Genomic DNA, 13,091 nt, shown 5'->3' with positions numbered 1-13,091 from the left:
AGCTGGGATAACATCTTTCCAACTGTGTTCCACAGTGTCATCTCAGATCTTAGCTTATTGTAACATGTAAGACAATAAGGTGATAAATAAGAAAGCAACGGCTTGGACAGTAGGGTCTCTGTACGTTAGAGATATGATGAATTAGCAAGAGGGCATGAGAAGAGCTAATGTTAAATAAGCAATCATTCTTCTAATACTGATCCTTACCTCCCATCTGTATTATAATGCAACTCCATGACTGCCCCACTGTGTCCTTTCAGGGTGGCATAGTTATCACAATCACCATACACATTCCACAGCACTGTGAAGAAAACAGAGATGCTTGTAAATCCTACTAACACTATTTACCTCCTCCCATATGGCCTGGGGACTCTCAATCATCAGAACCTGTTGGCTCACTGGAGTCCAGAGGATGAATGAGTCATAGAAAACAAAGGCTACATAATATTAGGTGGAGAGCCATTTCTCCTCTACCTTGGGCACTTGTGTCTGGCAGAAATGGAAGTAAGATGTATTTTCTGGTGCTAGTGACCTCCCTCTTATGTAGAGGGTCATCTCAAGCCTTCAGCAAACCAAAAAGCAGCTGCTACTCCCCAGAAAAATGGTTAAAGATACCTTTATGAACACCGCTTCCAGACAATTCTTTTGTTTCCCAATTCTTTGGTGTTCATCCTATCTAATGCTGGTACTCTCCACTCATCATCACATCTAACTTCTTTTCCTAACTACACAAAACATTGTCTGCTCACAGAAATTCCCTTCAAGCCAAAATTACTTTATAAGATAATAGCATACCATTTAGTTATTTCATAGTTCTTTCTTTTCAAAATCTAAATTACCTTTGAGGTTTTAAGCATGTACACAGCACTGTGTCTAAAGGAAAAGAATATCACAGTTCAGAGTCAACAATCTTTTCAAGAAATTTGGATATTGCTAGATGGATGAAGAAGAAAAAAAGGCATACAGATTGCTCACTCACAAAATATTATTAAGTGCCTACTATGTGCCAGGCATTGTGATAAGTGTGGGAAATACAAAAAGAGGCAAAAGACAGTCCTTACCCCTCAAGTAATTTACACTATATCACACGCAAACAAATATCTACAAAGCAAGCTATATATTGGATAAATAGTAATCAATTAACAGAAGGAAAATACTAGAATTAAAAGAGATTAAGGAAGTCTTCCTAAATAAGGTGGCATTTTAGCTGAGACTTAAAATCAGAGACTCCAGTAGTCAGAGTGGAAAAGGGAGATATGAATGACGGCCACCTAGAGCTAAAAGATGGAATTTCTTATTCATGGAAAAGCCAGAAGGCCAGCATTACTGGATTTAAGAGTACCTACTGGAAAATAAGGTATAAGAAGATTAGAAAGAGGGACCTAGTTTATGAAGAGCTTTGAATGCCAAAATAAGCATTTTGCATTTGCTCCTGGAGGCAACAGGAAGCCAATGGAGTTAATGGGGAAGGTGTGGGGAGTCATGTTATATGATCAGACCTATGCTTTAGGAAAATTACTTTATGGAAGAATGAAAGATGGATTAGAGAAAGGAGAAGTTTGAAGCCACCAGCAGGCTACTGCAATAATCCAAATGTGAGGTGATGGTGGCCTGTACTGGAGTGATGGCAGTGTCAGATGAGAGAAGGGAGAGTGTTCCAAGAAAAGTTGTAAAGGTGAAAAAGGCAGGCCTTGGCAACAGTTTAGATATGGTGGGTGAGAGACAATGAGGATTCCAGCATGACTCGTAGGTTGTGAACCTGACAGATAAGGATGATGGTGTTTCTCTTTACAGTAATAGGGAAACTGTTGGGGTGAGGAAGGAGGAGGTTAAGGGAAAAGATAATGAGTTCTGTTTTGGCTGTATTGCATTTAAGATGTCCACTGGTCATCCAGTTCAAGATGTCTGAAAGACAGTTGGAGTTGCAAGACTAGCAGTCAGCAGAGAAGCTGATATAGGATAAAAAGATTTAAGAATCATCAGCCCAATTGATCCATTGGAGCTGATAAGATCAAGTGAAGTAGTATAGGAGGTGAAGAGAAAAGGGCCAGGGATAGAACCCAGAGGGATACCTATGGTTAGAGGGCATGATCTAGAAAAGAATTCAGGAAAGGAGACAGAGAAGGAGTAGTCAGTGGAAGGAAGGGAACCTGGAAAGAATGGTATCCCAAAAACTTAAGAAAGAAAAAGAGTATCAAGGGGGAAAAAGTGATCAACAGTGTCAAAAGCCCCAGAGAAGTCATCAAAGAGAATGAGGACTGAGAAGAGGCCACTGGATTTGGCAGCTAAACACCGATAACTTTGGAGAAAGTAGTTTGGGTCCAATGATAAGATCAGAAGCCAGGTTGAAAGCAGTTAAAAAAGATAGTGAGAAGAAAGAAAGTGATGGCTTTTTTGAGGAGTTTAGTTCCAAAAGTCAGAAAAAATATAACATAATAGTTAGCAGGGGTAGAAGAATCAAGGGAGAATTTTTTTTCCGGACAAGGGAGACTGAGGCTGTTTTCAGGTAATAGGGAATCAGCCAAATGCAAGTTGTGACATGGCAGCCAGTAGACAGGGAAAGACTGAAAATAAGTGGAATACTGTGGCAGAGTGGCAGAGATATTAGAGGAGATAGGAAGGAATGGGACCATTTGAACAAGCAGAAGGGTTGCTTTTGGTAAGGAATAAGGTCACTTCATCATGTGAGACAAGGGTGAAGGAGTTCATGGTGAATGGCCTCAATATTTTCCATAAAATATGATGCAAGGTTATCAGTGGGAGAAGCCATAAGATGTTTGAGGAGGGATGAAAAAGTTTGGAAGAGCAGCTATGGAGAATGAGAGTGAGTTGATTAGAGAGATGTAGGACTGCCTGGCAGCAGGGATAAACCAGTTGAAGTTGTATTACATAAATTTTTAGTGGATACAGTCAAAATGGCTGCATGATGTTCTTTAACTTCGTTAAGATGTATGTGTATAGGAGCAAAGCAGGAATGATCCAAGGTTGAGGTATGCAATGGCATTATTGATGAAATGATAGAGGTGAGAAAGGGATTAGGGATTCAAGAGAAGAAGACAGTGTAGAGTTGAACTGGTTCACGAAGGGGTTAAGAAGAGAGGAGAATGACTAGTGTAGGGGAGATGGCCTGAGATTTGAAGGATCAAGAGATTGGAAGTCACAATGTGAATGAAGAGTAGGGTTATGATGTAAGGGAAGCAGGAAGGAAAAGCAAAAAAATTAATAGATCATGATCAGATAAAGGGATTTCAGAATTCTTGAACATGAAGGTGGCATGTCTGTGAGTGATAGCGAGATCAAGAATATTATTGTGTGAGGCCAAGGTGGAGTGAAAGAGTAGTTCACAAGATGTGAGTAGGTTGAGGATATTTGAGGGAGAATCAGAATTTATATTAAAGCCTCCTAGTATGAAGGCAGGAATTGAGGAGGAGAGAAAAATTGTGAGCCAGGTATTAAAGGAAAAGGAGTGACCTAAGGATTTAGAGACAGCAATTATCAGATTTTTAATTGGGTGGTAGAAAGAGGGGATTATTGAATAATGACAGAAAAAGGAAGACTCTGAAAGTAGCAATGGGGGACAAGGAGTATTCTAGCTCTCCCATTTCTACCAGTGAGCTGAGGAGAGTGAGTGAAGATGCAGTTAAGTACTGAAAAGGGTGTCAAGAAGACTGTGTCATCAGGGGAAAGCCAGGTTTCAGTAAGAGCTATTGGAAAGTGTGGGAGGAAAAGATTTAAGATGAAGTGAAGTCTGTTGTCTATGGAATAAGCATTCCAGAGGGCACAATGGAAGAAGGGAGTGGAGTTAAGATGAAACTTTGGGGTGAAAGGGTTGAAAGTTGTGGGAATGAGGAACTGAATAATGGAGGACTAGAATGAAGCTTGAATGATGACCTACAGGAATTCAGAATCACTAGGATGTGAAAAGTATAACCAGGTGTGAGAAAGTCCATGACTTGTGGGTGCCACTCCTCTACCCTCAAAGGGCAGGTGCAACAGGATGGGAGGTCTGAAATAGAAGGGAGGGGTGTTCTTCTTTGCATCAGGAGTTCTTCATATCCTAGTTTGGAGAATAGCAGGAAGTGAAAGATGCCTTGTGCTGGTATAGATGGAAATGTTTCCTTTGGGACAGATGGAAGGCACATAGCTTGGGCCGTACCAGTTTTACATCAGGAGACACACTGTTCCCAGCAACAGGAGGAAGGCATAACACTCTAGGGCTCAGTCTTCTCACCTGAGGCTTTAGTCCCTACATCTAAGCTCAAACTGTCCCAGATGCACATAACGTTTTTCCCTCTGCTACTCATGCTAGGCAAAGGTTTGGGGGGGGGGGGGGAGTTTTCCTCCAATTTTGTTGTTCATTTGGGTTTGACTCTTTGTGACCCCATTTGAGGTTTTCTTGGCAGAGATACTGGAGTTGTTTGCCATTTCTTTTTCCAACTCATTTTACAGATGAAGAACAGAGGCAAACAGGATTGAGTGACTCACCCAAGGTCACACAGTAAGTATCTAAAGTCAGATCTGAATTTAGGAAATCAAGTCATCCTAATTTCAGGCCCAGAAATTTATCCACTATCCCACCTACCTTAATTGGCTCCAATTAAGCCAATTCATTATCCAAAAAGCATAACCCCACATACATTCCCTCAATCTATTTCTGTAATTGCCAAACACATTTTTGTTGTTCTTTCTCACCTCTCTTAGTAAAATATAAACTGTAAGTAAACACAATTCTAGTAAGCTTCCTATTCAACTTAATCAGGCATACAATAAAAAAGATTTGGGGATTTCAGTGTACTGCCAGACCCAAATTCAAGGGACAACAAAGCAGTCAAAAAAAGCTTTTGTTACCTTAAGATACACAGAGTCAGAGTATACATAAGGAGATTAAAAAGTTCACAATATACTGCTCTGGTCAAAGCATAGGGATATGCTCAGTTTGTCGGACCCTATTCTGAGAAGGACATGTGTTAATACTTGGAGTGCACTCAAAGAAGCATTAATGGAATGAAGAGAGGACTGAAGCCCATATCATTAAAGGGCAGGTGAAAGATCTGGGGATTCTTAGCTTGAAGAAAAGCCTTTGTGGGACACGTGGAAAAGGGATTAGATGTGTTCTACTTGGCCATACAGGAAAGAATTAGGAACAAGGAATTTGAAAACAGGCAGATTTAGGGTTGATATAAAGAAATACTTCCTTAATAAGAGTTGAATTTAAGCAGAAATCTAAGCATAGTGTCTCTAACACATTCAAGTATATGTTTATTTTCTCTTAATTCTCTTCTGTAGTAGCAGGAATTCATACCACTTTCCCTTGATAAGTTCACCTTTCCAAATACGGAGTGATTTTTGTGAGAAATTACTTGTAATATATTTAAGTTATGTTTTGAATCTGACAGTTTGCATGCCTCCTAAAAAAGCAAGTAATAAAGATTATGGTTATGAAAAGAACACTTTTATAACTGAGCTCTTAGAAAAAGATGGAGTTGGGAGTCAGACTGAGTTAATTTCTTAGGCCTGTAAAGCAACACCTTATTCTCTCTTCTTTTCCAGCTTCAAAGATCTGCAACATCACCCTGCCCTACCTCCCACCCCATTCACTCCCACTCTTTCTTTTCCTTCTGACATTCTTTCTCCTCCCCCCTCCCCACACTCCCTGTGCTGGCATACATGTATATTCTTGTAGCTTTCAAGGTATTTTCAAAACCATAACTCCTTAGATGAAGTATTAAAGAAGATTCATAAACAATGTCTTACAAATGAGCCGGTCAAATCCTGCAGATGCTAGGGTGGATCCATTAGGGTGGAACTTGCTACAGTATACTTCCCCTTCATGTCCTGAGAGCAGCATGATAGGAGCCTGAAGGGAGGAACACCGTGGAGGACCCTAAACACACAAGAGAAAGACAGGTTGGCCATCACATTCATGGGTCTAAGGAGAAGACCTTAGTGCTTATTTGTTGGTTGGTTTCTTTCAGAGGGAAAGGAAGGAGAGAGTAGAGAGAAAAGAGGGGACATACTAAGAAAAAAAGAACACAAAAAAGCACCTATTTTCTTTTTAGTGATGAAATAGATAAACATGTTTGATCCAAATTTACAGAGAGCTAAATCACAACTAACTTTGAGTATCAAAATCAAAACTTTTGTGACTTTCTTGCTTTATTTCCAGTCACGGTTGTCTCCTGGAAAATAATGAGTCAGTCAACAAGAAGATAGTAAGTACTGAGAATACAAAGAAAAGCAAAAAATATGGTCCCTGTCCTCAAGGAACTCACATTCTATTAGTGGAGATGATGTGCAAATAACTTTCTACATATAGGACAAATACAGAGTAGATGGAAGGTAATTTCCTAGGGAAGTCAGTAGCAATGAGAGAATAGGAGGAGACAAGCAAGGCCTCTGGCAGAAGGTAGGGTCTGAGATTAGTCTTAGAGCAAAATCCAGGAGGCACAGATGAAAAAGGAGAACATGCCAAGCACAAAAAGCAAGCAGGGAAAAGGCATGGAGCAAGGAGATGGACTGGATGGCTAGGACGCTGGTGTCACTGGACCATAAAGTATAAGACTGAAGGAAAGGTTATATTTTCTATTTGATTCTGGGAGTAACATGGAAACATTGGAGTTTATCTAGTTGTGTGTGTGTGTGCACACACGCGCATGTCTATCTGTGTATGTCAGAGAGAGAACAGACTCTACCACTAACAATTTAAATAATCTGTTAAATGTTTAAATGCAGAGAATAACATCTGGCCTGGTGACCTCATGTGGCTACTATGCCAATAAAATGAGATAAAATATGTCAAACTGTTTTTTAAAGTTTAGCTACAGTAACTTATTCAATTGCTTTCTGATTCAATTCATCATGTATTTCTTAAGCTTCTTTTATAGACAAAGAGTGGTGCTAGGAGCTAGGGACATAAAGACAAAAATAAAACCCAGGACATACATTCTTCTTGGGACTGGAACATACAAAGTGTGCACATATAAGTGAATTCAATATAACAGAGGGAAGGGGTGTGAAGAACACTAACACCTAGGGACGAGGGGACTGTGGGAAGCAGGGCAGATATACCCAAAATGAAGGAAAATACAGATTATAAAAGGTAGAAACAAGGAAGGTGTACACTCCAGGAATGGGATGGCAGGGGTAAGAGACAGAACAGGGAGATTCTGGTAATTCAGCACAGCTGGACTATAATGTTCCCAAAGTTTCAGAATAACAATAATCAGTAACATTTATGGATTGCACTTCATCTACATTATTTCATCTGACTCTCACAACAGCTCTATATGGAAAGTACCATAAGAACTATCCTTATCCTTTTTAGGTGAGAAAATTGAGAACAGAAGCCATTCAGCGACTTACTACAATCTCAGATCCAGAAAAAGGTGGGGCTAGGATTCAACCTCAAATCCCACCTGGCTCTAATTTAGCATGCTTTCCATTACTTCATACTGCCTTTAGTTAATAAGGTGGAATAGAGTGAGTCTGGTTGGTGAGCTTCCTATAGAGAAGCAAAAGACTATACATATGAATGCTGCAGCAATTGGCAGACAGGTGATGCATCAATCTGTTTTCTAAAATTATTTCTTGATAATGAGAGTACTACGGAGGGGGGGAAGAAATAAGATTTTTTAAACTCTTACTTTATGTCCAAGTATCAATTCTAAGAGAAAAGAATGGCAAGGGCTAGATGATTGGGGTTAAATGACTTGCCCAGGGCCACACAGCTAGGAAGTATATGAGACCAGCTTTGAACCAGGTTTTATGGACTCCAGGCCTTGCACTCTATCCACTGTGCCATCTAGTTGCCCTGAGTAAGATGTTTTTAAAAGGCATTAATAAAACATTTTTTTAAAAATAAAGGCAATGAGAATCCTTTGTGGAGGGTTGAGTTTTATTTTATCCAAGAGGCAATGGGGAGCCACTGAGGATTTCTGCCAGGGGAGCGCCATGAGCAGAAACAGGCCTGAAGAAGATTTTGGCATCTGTGTGGAGAACAGAGGGGTATAGAAAAAGTCTGGAATCAAGGAGGTAAGTCAGGTTATTATAATAGTTTATAATACCAAAGGGGACAAGAATCTGAAAAAAGGATGCTGACAGCACAAAAGGAAAAGAAAAGGCCCAAATGGGAAAGACATTGTGGAGGCAAAACCTGACAGGACTTATGAATAAGATTTGGGAAAGGGAAAAGTCAAGGATGACTCCAAGTTTATGAACCTGGATTATTTAGAGGGGGAAAAAAAAACCCAGGCAATGTGAGGAGGGGTAGAAATGATAATTAAATTTATGCCAGGGAATAAGAACACTGAGAGGGATAATCTAGCCAGAAGGTCAAGGACTGAGCTTTGGGGGATACCAACATTTAAGGGCAGCAGATTGATGAAGCAGCAAAAAGACTGAGAAGACATGGAGAATATCTCCTTTCAATTACACATTGGAAAAGAAGCAGGGTCCAATGGAGAGGGCTCTGGAATTGAAGGGAGAAAGACCTGGGTTGGACCCCATACTTTTGACATTTACTAATGGTAAGGGCCATGTGTAAGTCACTTAACTCTCTGAGGCTCAGTTTTACTCATCTATAAAAAAATGTATATAAAGTTTTTAGTAAATAATCTTAGAGCACTACACAAAAATGAGCTTTCCTAATGTCCAAAGTGATGATTAATATTCTTTAAGTATTAAAAAGGACCAAAAGGGGGGCAGCTGAGTAGCTCAGTGGATTGAGAACCAGCCCTAAAGACAGGAGGTCCTAGGTTCAAATCTGGTCTCAGACACTTCTCAGCTGTGTGACCCTGGGCAAGTCACTTGACCCCCATTGCCTAGCCCTTACCACTCTTCTGCCTTGGAGCCAATACACAGTATTGACTCCAAGACAGAAGGTAATGGTTTAAAAAAAAAAGGACCAAAAGACTAATGATTGAAAGCAGTCCTATATAATCCATTACCAAGATATCAATCAATAAGCACAAAGTACCAATCATATATAAATAACTATGCTTTATCATTGCTGAGATAAAAAAATTTAGGTAACAGGTAACCCAAATTTATGTAGCCTTTAAGACTGCAAAGCTTTTTTTTTTCAAAGTAACTCTGATGTAGGAAAATGAAATTAATATCCTAATTTTACTGATAAGGAAACTGAGGCTCAGTGTTGAAATGACTTGCCCAAGGCAATATTACTAATAACAAGCCACAATGTGAATCCAATTCACTTGATGCTATTGATTTAGAATCTTGAACCCTAGAGACATTTCCCACAATCCCCTTTTCCTTTCCCTGTGTCCCAGCATTTTGTGTGATTATATTTAAGTGGCCTGGCTGTAACTCCTCTCACTTCCTTTCTTGGACCTTCGACCAGGCTGAAGTCAGGTAGTTCTTTTGTTTTAGTTATAATTAATAAAACTTTATAAAATATAATATTTATTGATTATTAATTTAAAAACCCACAATGCCCAAACTAGCACTCTTTTTCCTATACTGGGCATTCTTTCATTACTGTTCTCAAAGATCTCAGTCTAGAGGGGCAAGGAAACTCTAATATAGAAAACTAGGTTATTCAGCATTACATGACAAATATATGGGGGTAAAAATAAGCTTCTTCAAGGAGTAAAGAAGCAGAATATTAATAACTGGGAAACTGTGGGCAAATCACTTAAACCCAATTGCCTAGCCTTTACTGCTCTTCTGCCCTGGAACTGATACTTAGTATCTATTCTAAAATGGTAAGGATTAAAATAATAATAATAATAATAATAACCAGGGAGATAACTTGGGCTTGTCTGTAAAAGCAAAAGAGCCTTCAAACTGAAATTAGGAGACATGGGTTCAAATTCAATCTCTGCTATCAATGAATGACCTAATCTGTAAATTGAGGGGGTGGCCTGAGTCATATCTCAGGTCCTTCCTAAATTAAAAGGGCTCTGCAAACATCAGGCATCCAGGACAGTTTTTGTATCCTTTTGTCCATAGACAACAGGATGGTATTCAAGACAAAACCAAAGACCTAGGGGTTGAGGCCTGGCTCTGTGGTTCTTCATATAACCTTGAACAAGTCAATTACATACTTTGAGCCTCAGCTTATCCCTTGAAAAATTAGAGGATGAGACTAGAGAGTGTCTAAGATTGTTTTATTTGCTAAATCCTAGAGTTATAAGATATGTTTTGGTCATTCAATAACATTTATTAAGAGCTTACTATATGCCAGGCACTGTGCTAAGCAAGGGGATTCAAAGGTAAAAGATAGTAAATATTCTCCAGGAGCTCTGAGGGAGTCCACATATAAACAGCTATGTACAAACAAGCTTGTACAAGGTAAATAGGAAATAATCACCAAAGAAAAAGCCCCCATATTAAGGGAGAATGGAAAAGGTTTCTAATAAAATGTGGGATTTTAGCTGATACTTAAAGTCAGGGACATCAGCAGGCAGAGATTAGATGGGAGAGCATTTCAGGCATGGGAGACAGTCAATGAAAATGCCCTAAGTCTGGAGATGAAGTGTTTTGTTCAAGAACAGGAAGAAGGCCAGTGTCAGTTGAAGAGTGTACAAAATGTAAGAAGACTAGAAAGAGAATAAGGGGGTGCAGAGGGGGAAGAGGCCCTAAATTTTCAAGGGCTTTGATTTCAAAATAAGATTTTATTTGATCATGGAGATGATAGGGAACCACTGGAGTTTATCAAGTGGGGGGTGTTGCAGTCAGACCTGTACTTTAATAAGCTCCCTTAGACAGCTGAATGGAGGAGGATGGACTAGAGTGGGGAGAGCTAGGGAGACCAACCAGTAGATTACTGCAATAGTCCAACTCTGAGGTGATGAAGGCCTATACCAGAGAAGTAGGAATGTTAGAGGAGAGAATGAGGTATATGTGAGAGATGTTACAAGAGATCTAACAGATGGAGATGAGAGATTGGAGCTCAGCAGAGAGGTTAGGGCAGGATAAGTAGCTTTGAAAATTGTCAGCGAGAAATGATAATTAAATCCACAGAAAAAGTGAAGAGGGCCCAAGACAAAATCTTACAGACCTTCTCAGTGTGTGTGACTTCGAAAAGAATCCAGGAAAGGAGATTGAGAAGGAGCCACAGTCAGATGATAGGGGGAGAACTAGAGAGAGTGTTGAGTACTGAAGAGAGGTCAAGAAAGATGAGGGAATTGAAAAAAGGCCATTAGATTTGGCAAGTGAAATCATTAGTAACTGTCAAGAGGGGTTTCAGTTGAAAATGATGGGCTCTGAAAGCAGACCAGAGTTAAAAAGTGACAGAAAGAAAGTGGAGGTACCTATTACAGTCAGCCTTCTCAAAGAGTTTAGTCACAAAAAGGAGGTGAGATAGAGAAAAACAGCTATAAGGAATAAATGGGTTGAGTGAAGGTTTTTTTGAAAAGAGAGCATGTTTACAGGCAGTAGAGAAATAGCCAACAAAGAGGTTCAAAATAGTGAGAAGGGAATGATAGAAAGAGCAATCATCTGGAAACAAGAATGATATCACAGGGGCAGGTAGAAGGGTTAGCCTTGGCAAAGAAAAGGGAGATAGTGGCCGAAGACATGAGTGATATGAAATGAGGAGAAAAGAGGAAGCTCACACAGAATAACTTCAAATTTTTCTATAAAATATAAAGAAATAGTCCAACTTTGAGGTGATGAAAGCCTATACCAGAGTAGCAGAAGCTGAGTCTCAGCTTTTCCCTTGAAAAATAAGAGGATGAGACCAGATAGTGTTTACTGTCCTTTTATTAGCTGAGAGAATGGAGGAGGGAGGCAGGTTTGAGAAGGGATTTAGAAGAGCCCTTGTAGAAAGTGGGATAGTGAGCTGATTAGAGAGGTGTAAAAGGGGTATCTTCTAGCATTGAAGGTCTAACTGAGGTTATGAAATAGTGGACCTAGTATGATTTTGTGATTTTTCTCCAACTTTCTTTAGCAGTGAGTGTTTTAAAAAAACCAGTGGGTTCAAGTCCTAAATGGGTTATCACACAGAAAAGATCTTTTCCTCCTTGTTCCTCCCCACCTCCAACTGGAATCTAACAGAAAGATGTAGATTTCATCTCAATAGAAAGAAAAAAAAAATTCCTAACTCTGAAAACTGTCCAAACGTGAATGGGTAGCATTGAAGTTACTGAGCTCTCCCTCAAAAAGTAAATGTGTTCCCCTGAAGGGGAACTGTAGAAGCTGGATGGTCACTTGTCAGCATGTATGAATCTATAATCTCTTTGGGTCTCGGGTTCACCATTTATAAAATAAGGGTTCTGGTTTAGAAAGTGTCTGGATTTCCTTTAAGCTCTGACAACCTTGAGTCTATAACTTCTCTGAGCCTCAGTTTCCCTCTATGTAAAGGAAGAAGACTGGGCTTTGAAGGTCTGTCTCTGAGATCCTCTCTAGTTCTGACAGGCAGGGGACGAGGAAAAAGAGGACAGAAAAGAGAAGGATGGCCAGGACCGAAAAGAGGAGGAAAAGCAGGGGAAAGAGAAGAAGGAGAAAAGGATTATGAAAGAAAGAGGAGGGGTAATGAAAGGGGGCTGGGAAAGGAGGAGAGGAGGATGAAAGGGGTTGGGAAAGGAGAAGGAAGAAAAGAGAAGGAAGAGAAGAGGAGGAGGGAAGGAGGAAGAGAAGGATGAAAGAGGGTGGAAAGGAGGAAAAAGAGAAAAATGGAAAGAGAGAGGAGGAGACAAGAAATGAGACCTGACAGGAGGCGACGGGGCTGGCAGCTGGTGCCAGCTCGTTAGTTCACTTACTGCTTGTAGCAGGGCCCCCGGCGGCGGCTGCTGGCCTGCAGCAGGCCCGGCCCCGGCCCCTGGTCCCGCCGCTCCCAACAGCAACTCATGCCGGGGTCGCTTGAGGGGTACGAGCGGCAGCTCCGGACCCTTCCGCTTGTGTTGCTCGATCATGGCTGCCTCTAGTAGAGCGCGCCGCTCAGTCCACAGGCCGCGCCGGGGTCTATGGCCCGGCTCCCATTGGCCCAGGCTATTCCCTCCCACCAAGGAACTTCCGTCCTTGACTGGACCAATGAATTTCCTGAATGTGTTCCAGAGCAAGGATAGAGTAATTACTTCCCTCTCGCCTCTTCTTATTGGACAGATGCCAAAGCCTTCACAGTAAACATA

The 13,091-nt window shown here is 40.5% G+C and overlaps 1 protein-coding gene across 1 annotated transcript in view; it reads right to left on the bottom strand.

The window, feature by feature from the left end:
- The window catches only part of SNRNP40 (small nuclear ribonucleoprotein U5 subunit 40), a 53,289-nt gene extending 40,328 nt beyond the window's left edge, over positions 1–12,961 (bottom strand). The window contains exons 1-3 of the mRNA XM_001367348.5: positions 12,723–12,961; positions 5,755–5,884; positions 208–301 (exon numbers count right to left, since the gene is read on the bottom strand). Coding sequence (XP_001367385.1) covers positions 208–301; positions 5,755–5,884; positions 12,723–12,875 — 377 coding nt within the window. The 5' untranslated portion in view covers positions 12,876–12,961. The remainder of the gene's footprint in view (positions 1–207; positions 302–5,754; positions 5,885–12,722) is intronic.
- Between the last annotated feature and the right edge of the window lie 130 nt (positions 12,962–13,091).

The sequence above is a fragment of the Monodelphis domestica genome, chromosome 4, assembly GCF_027887165.1.
Source record: "Monodelphis domestica isolate mMonDom1 chromosome 4, mMonDom1.pri, whole genome shotgun sequence".
In the NCBI taxonomy this organism is placed as follows: Eukaryota; Metazoa; Chordata; class Mammalia; order Didelphimorphia; family Didelphidae; genus Monodelphis; species Monodelphis domestica.
Note: the sequence above shows the minus strand (reverse complement) of the source record. Positions and strands in the feature narration are given on the sequence as shown.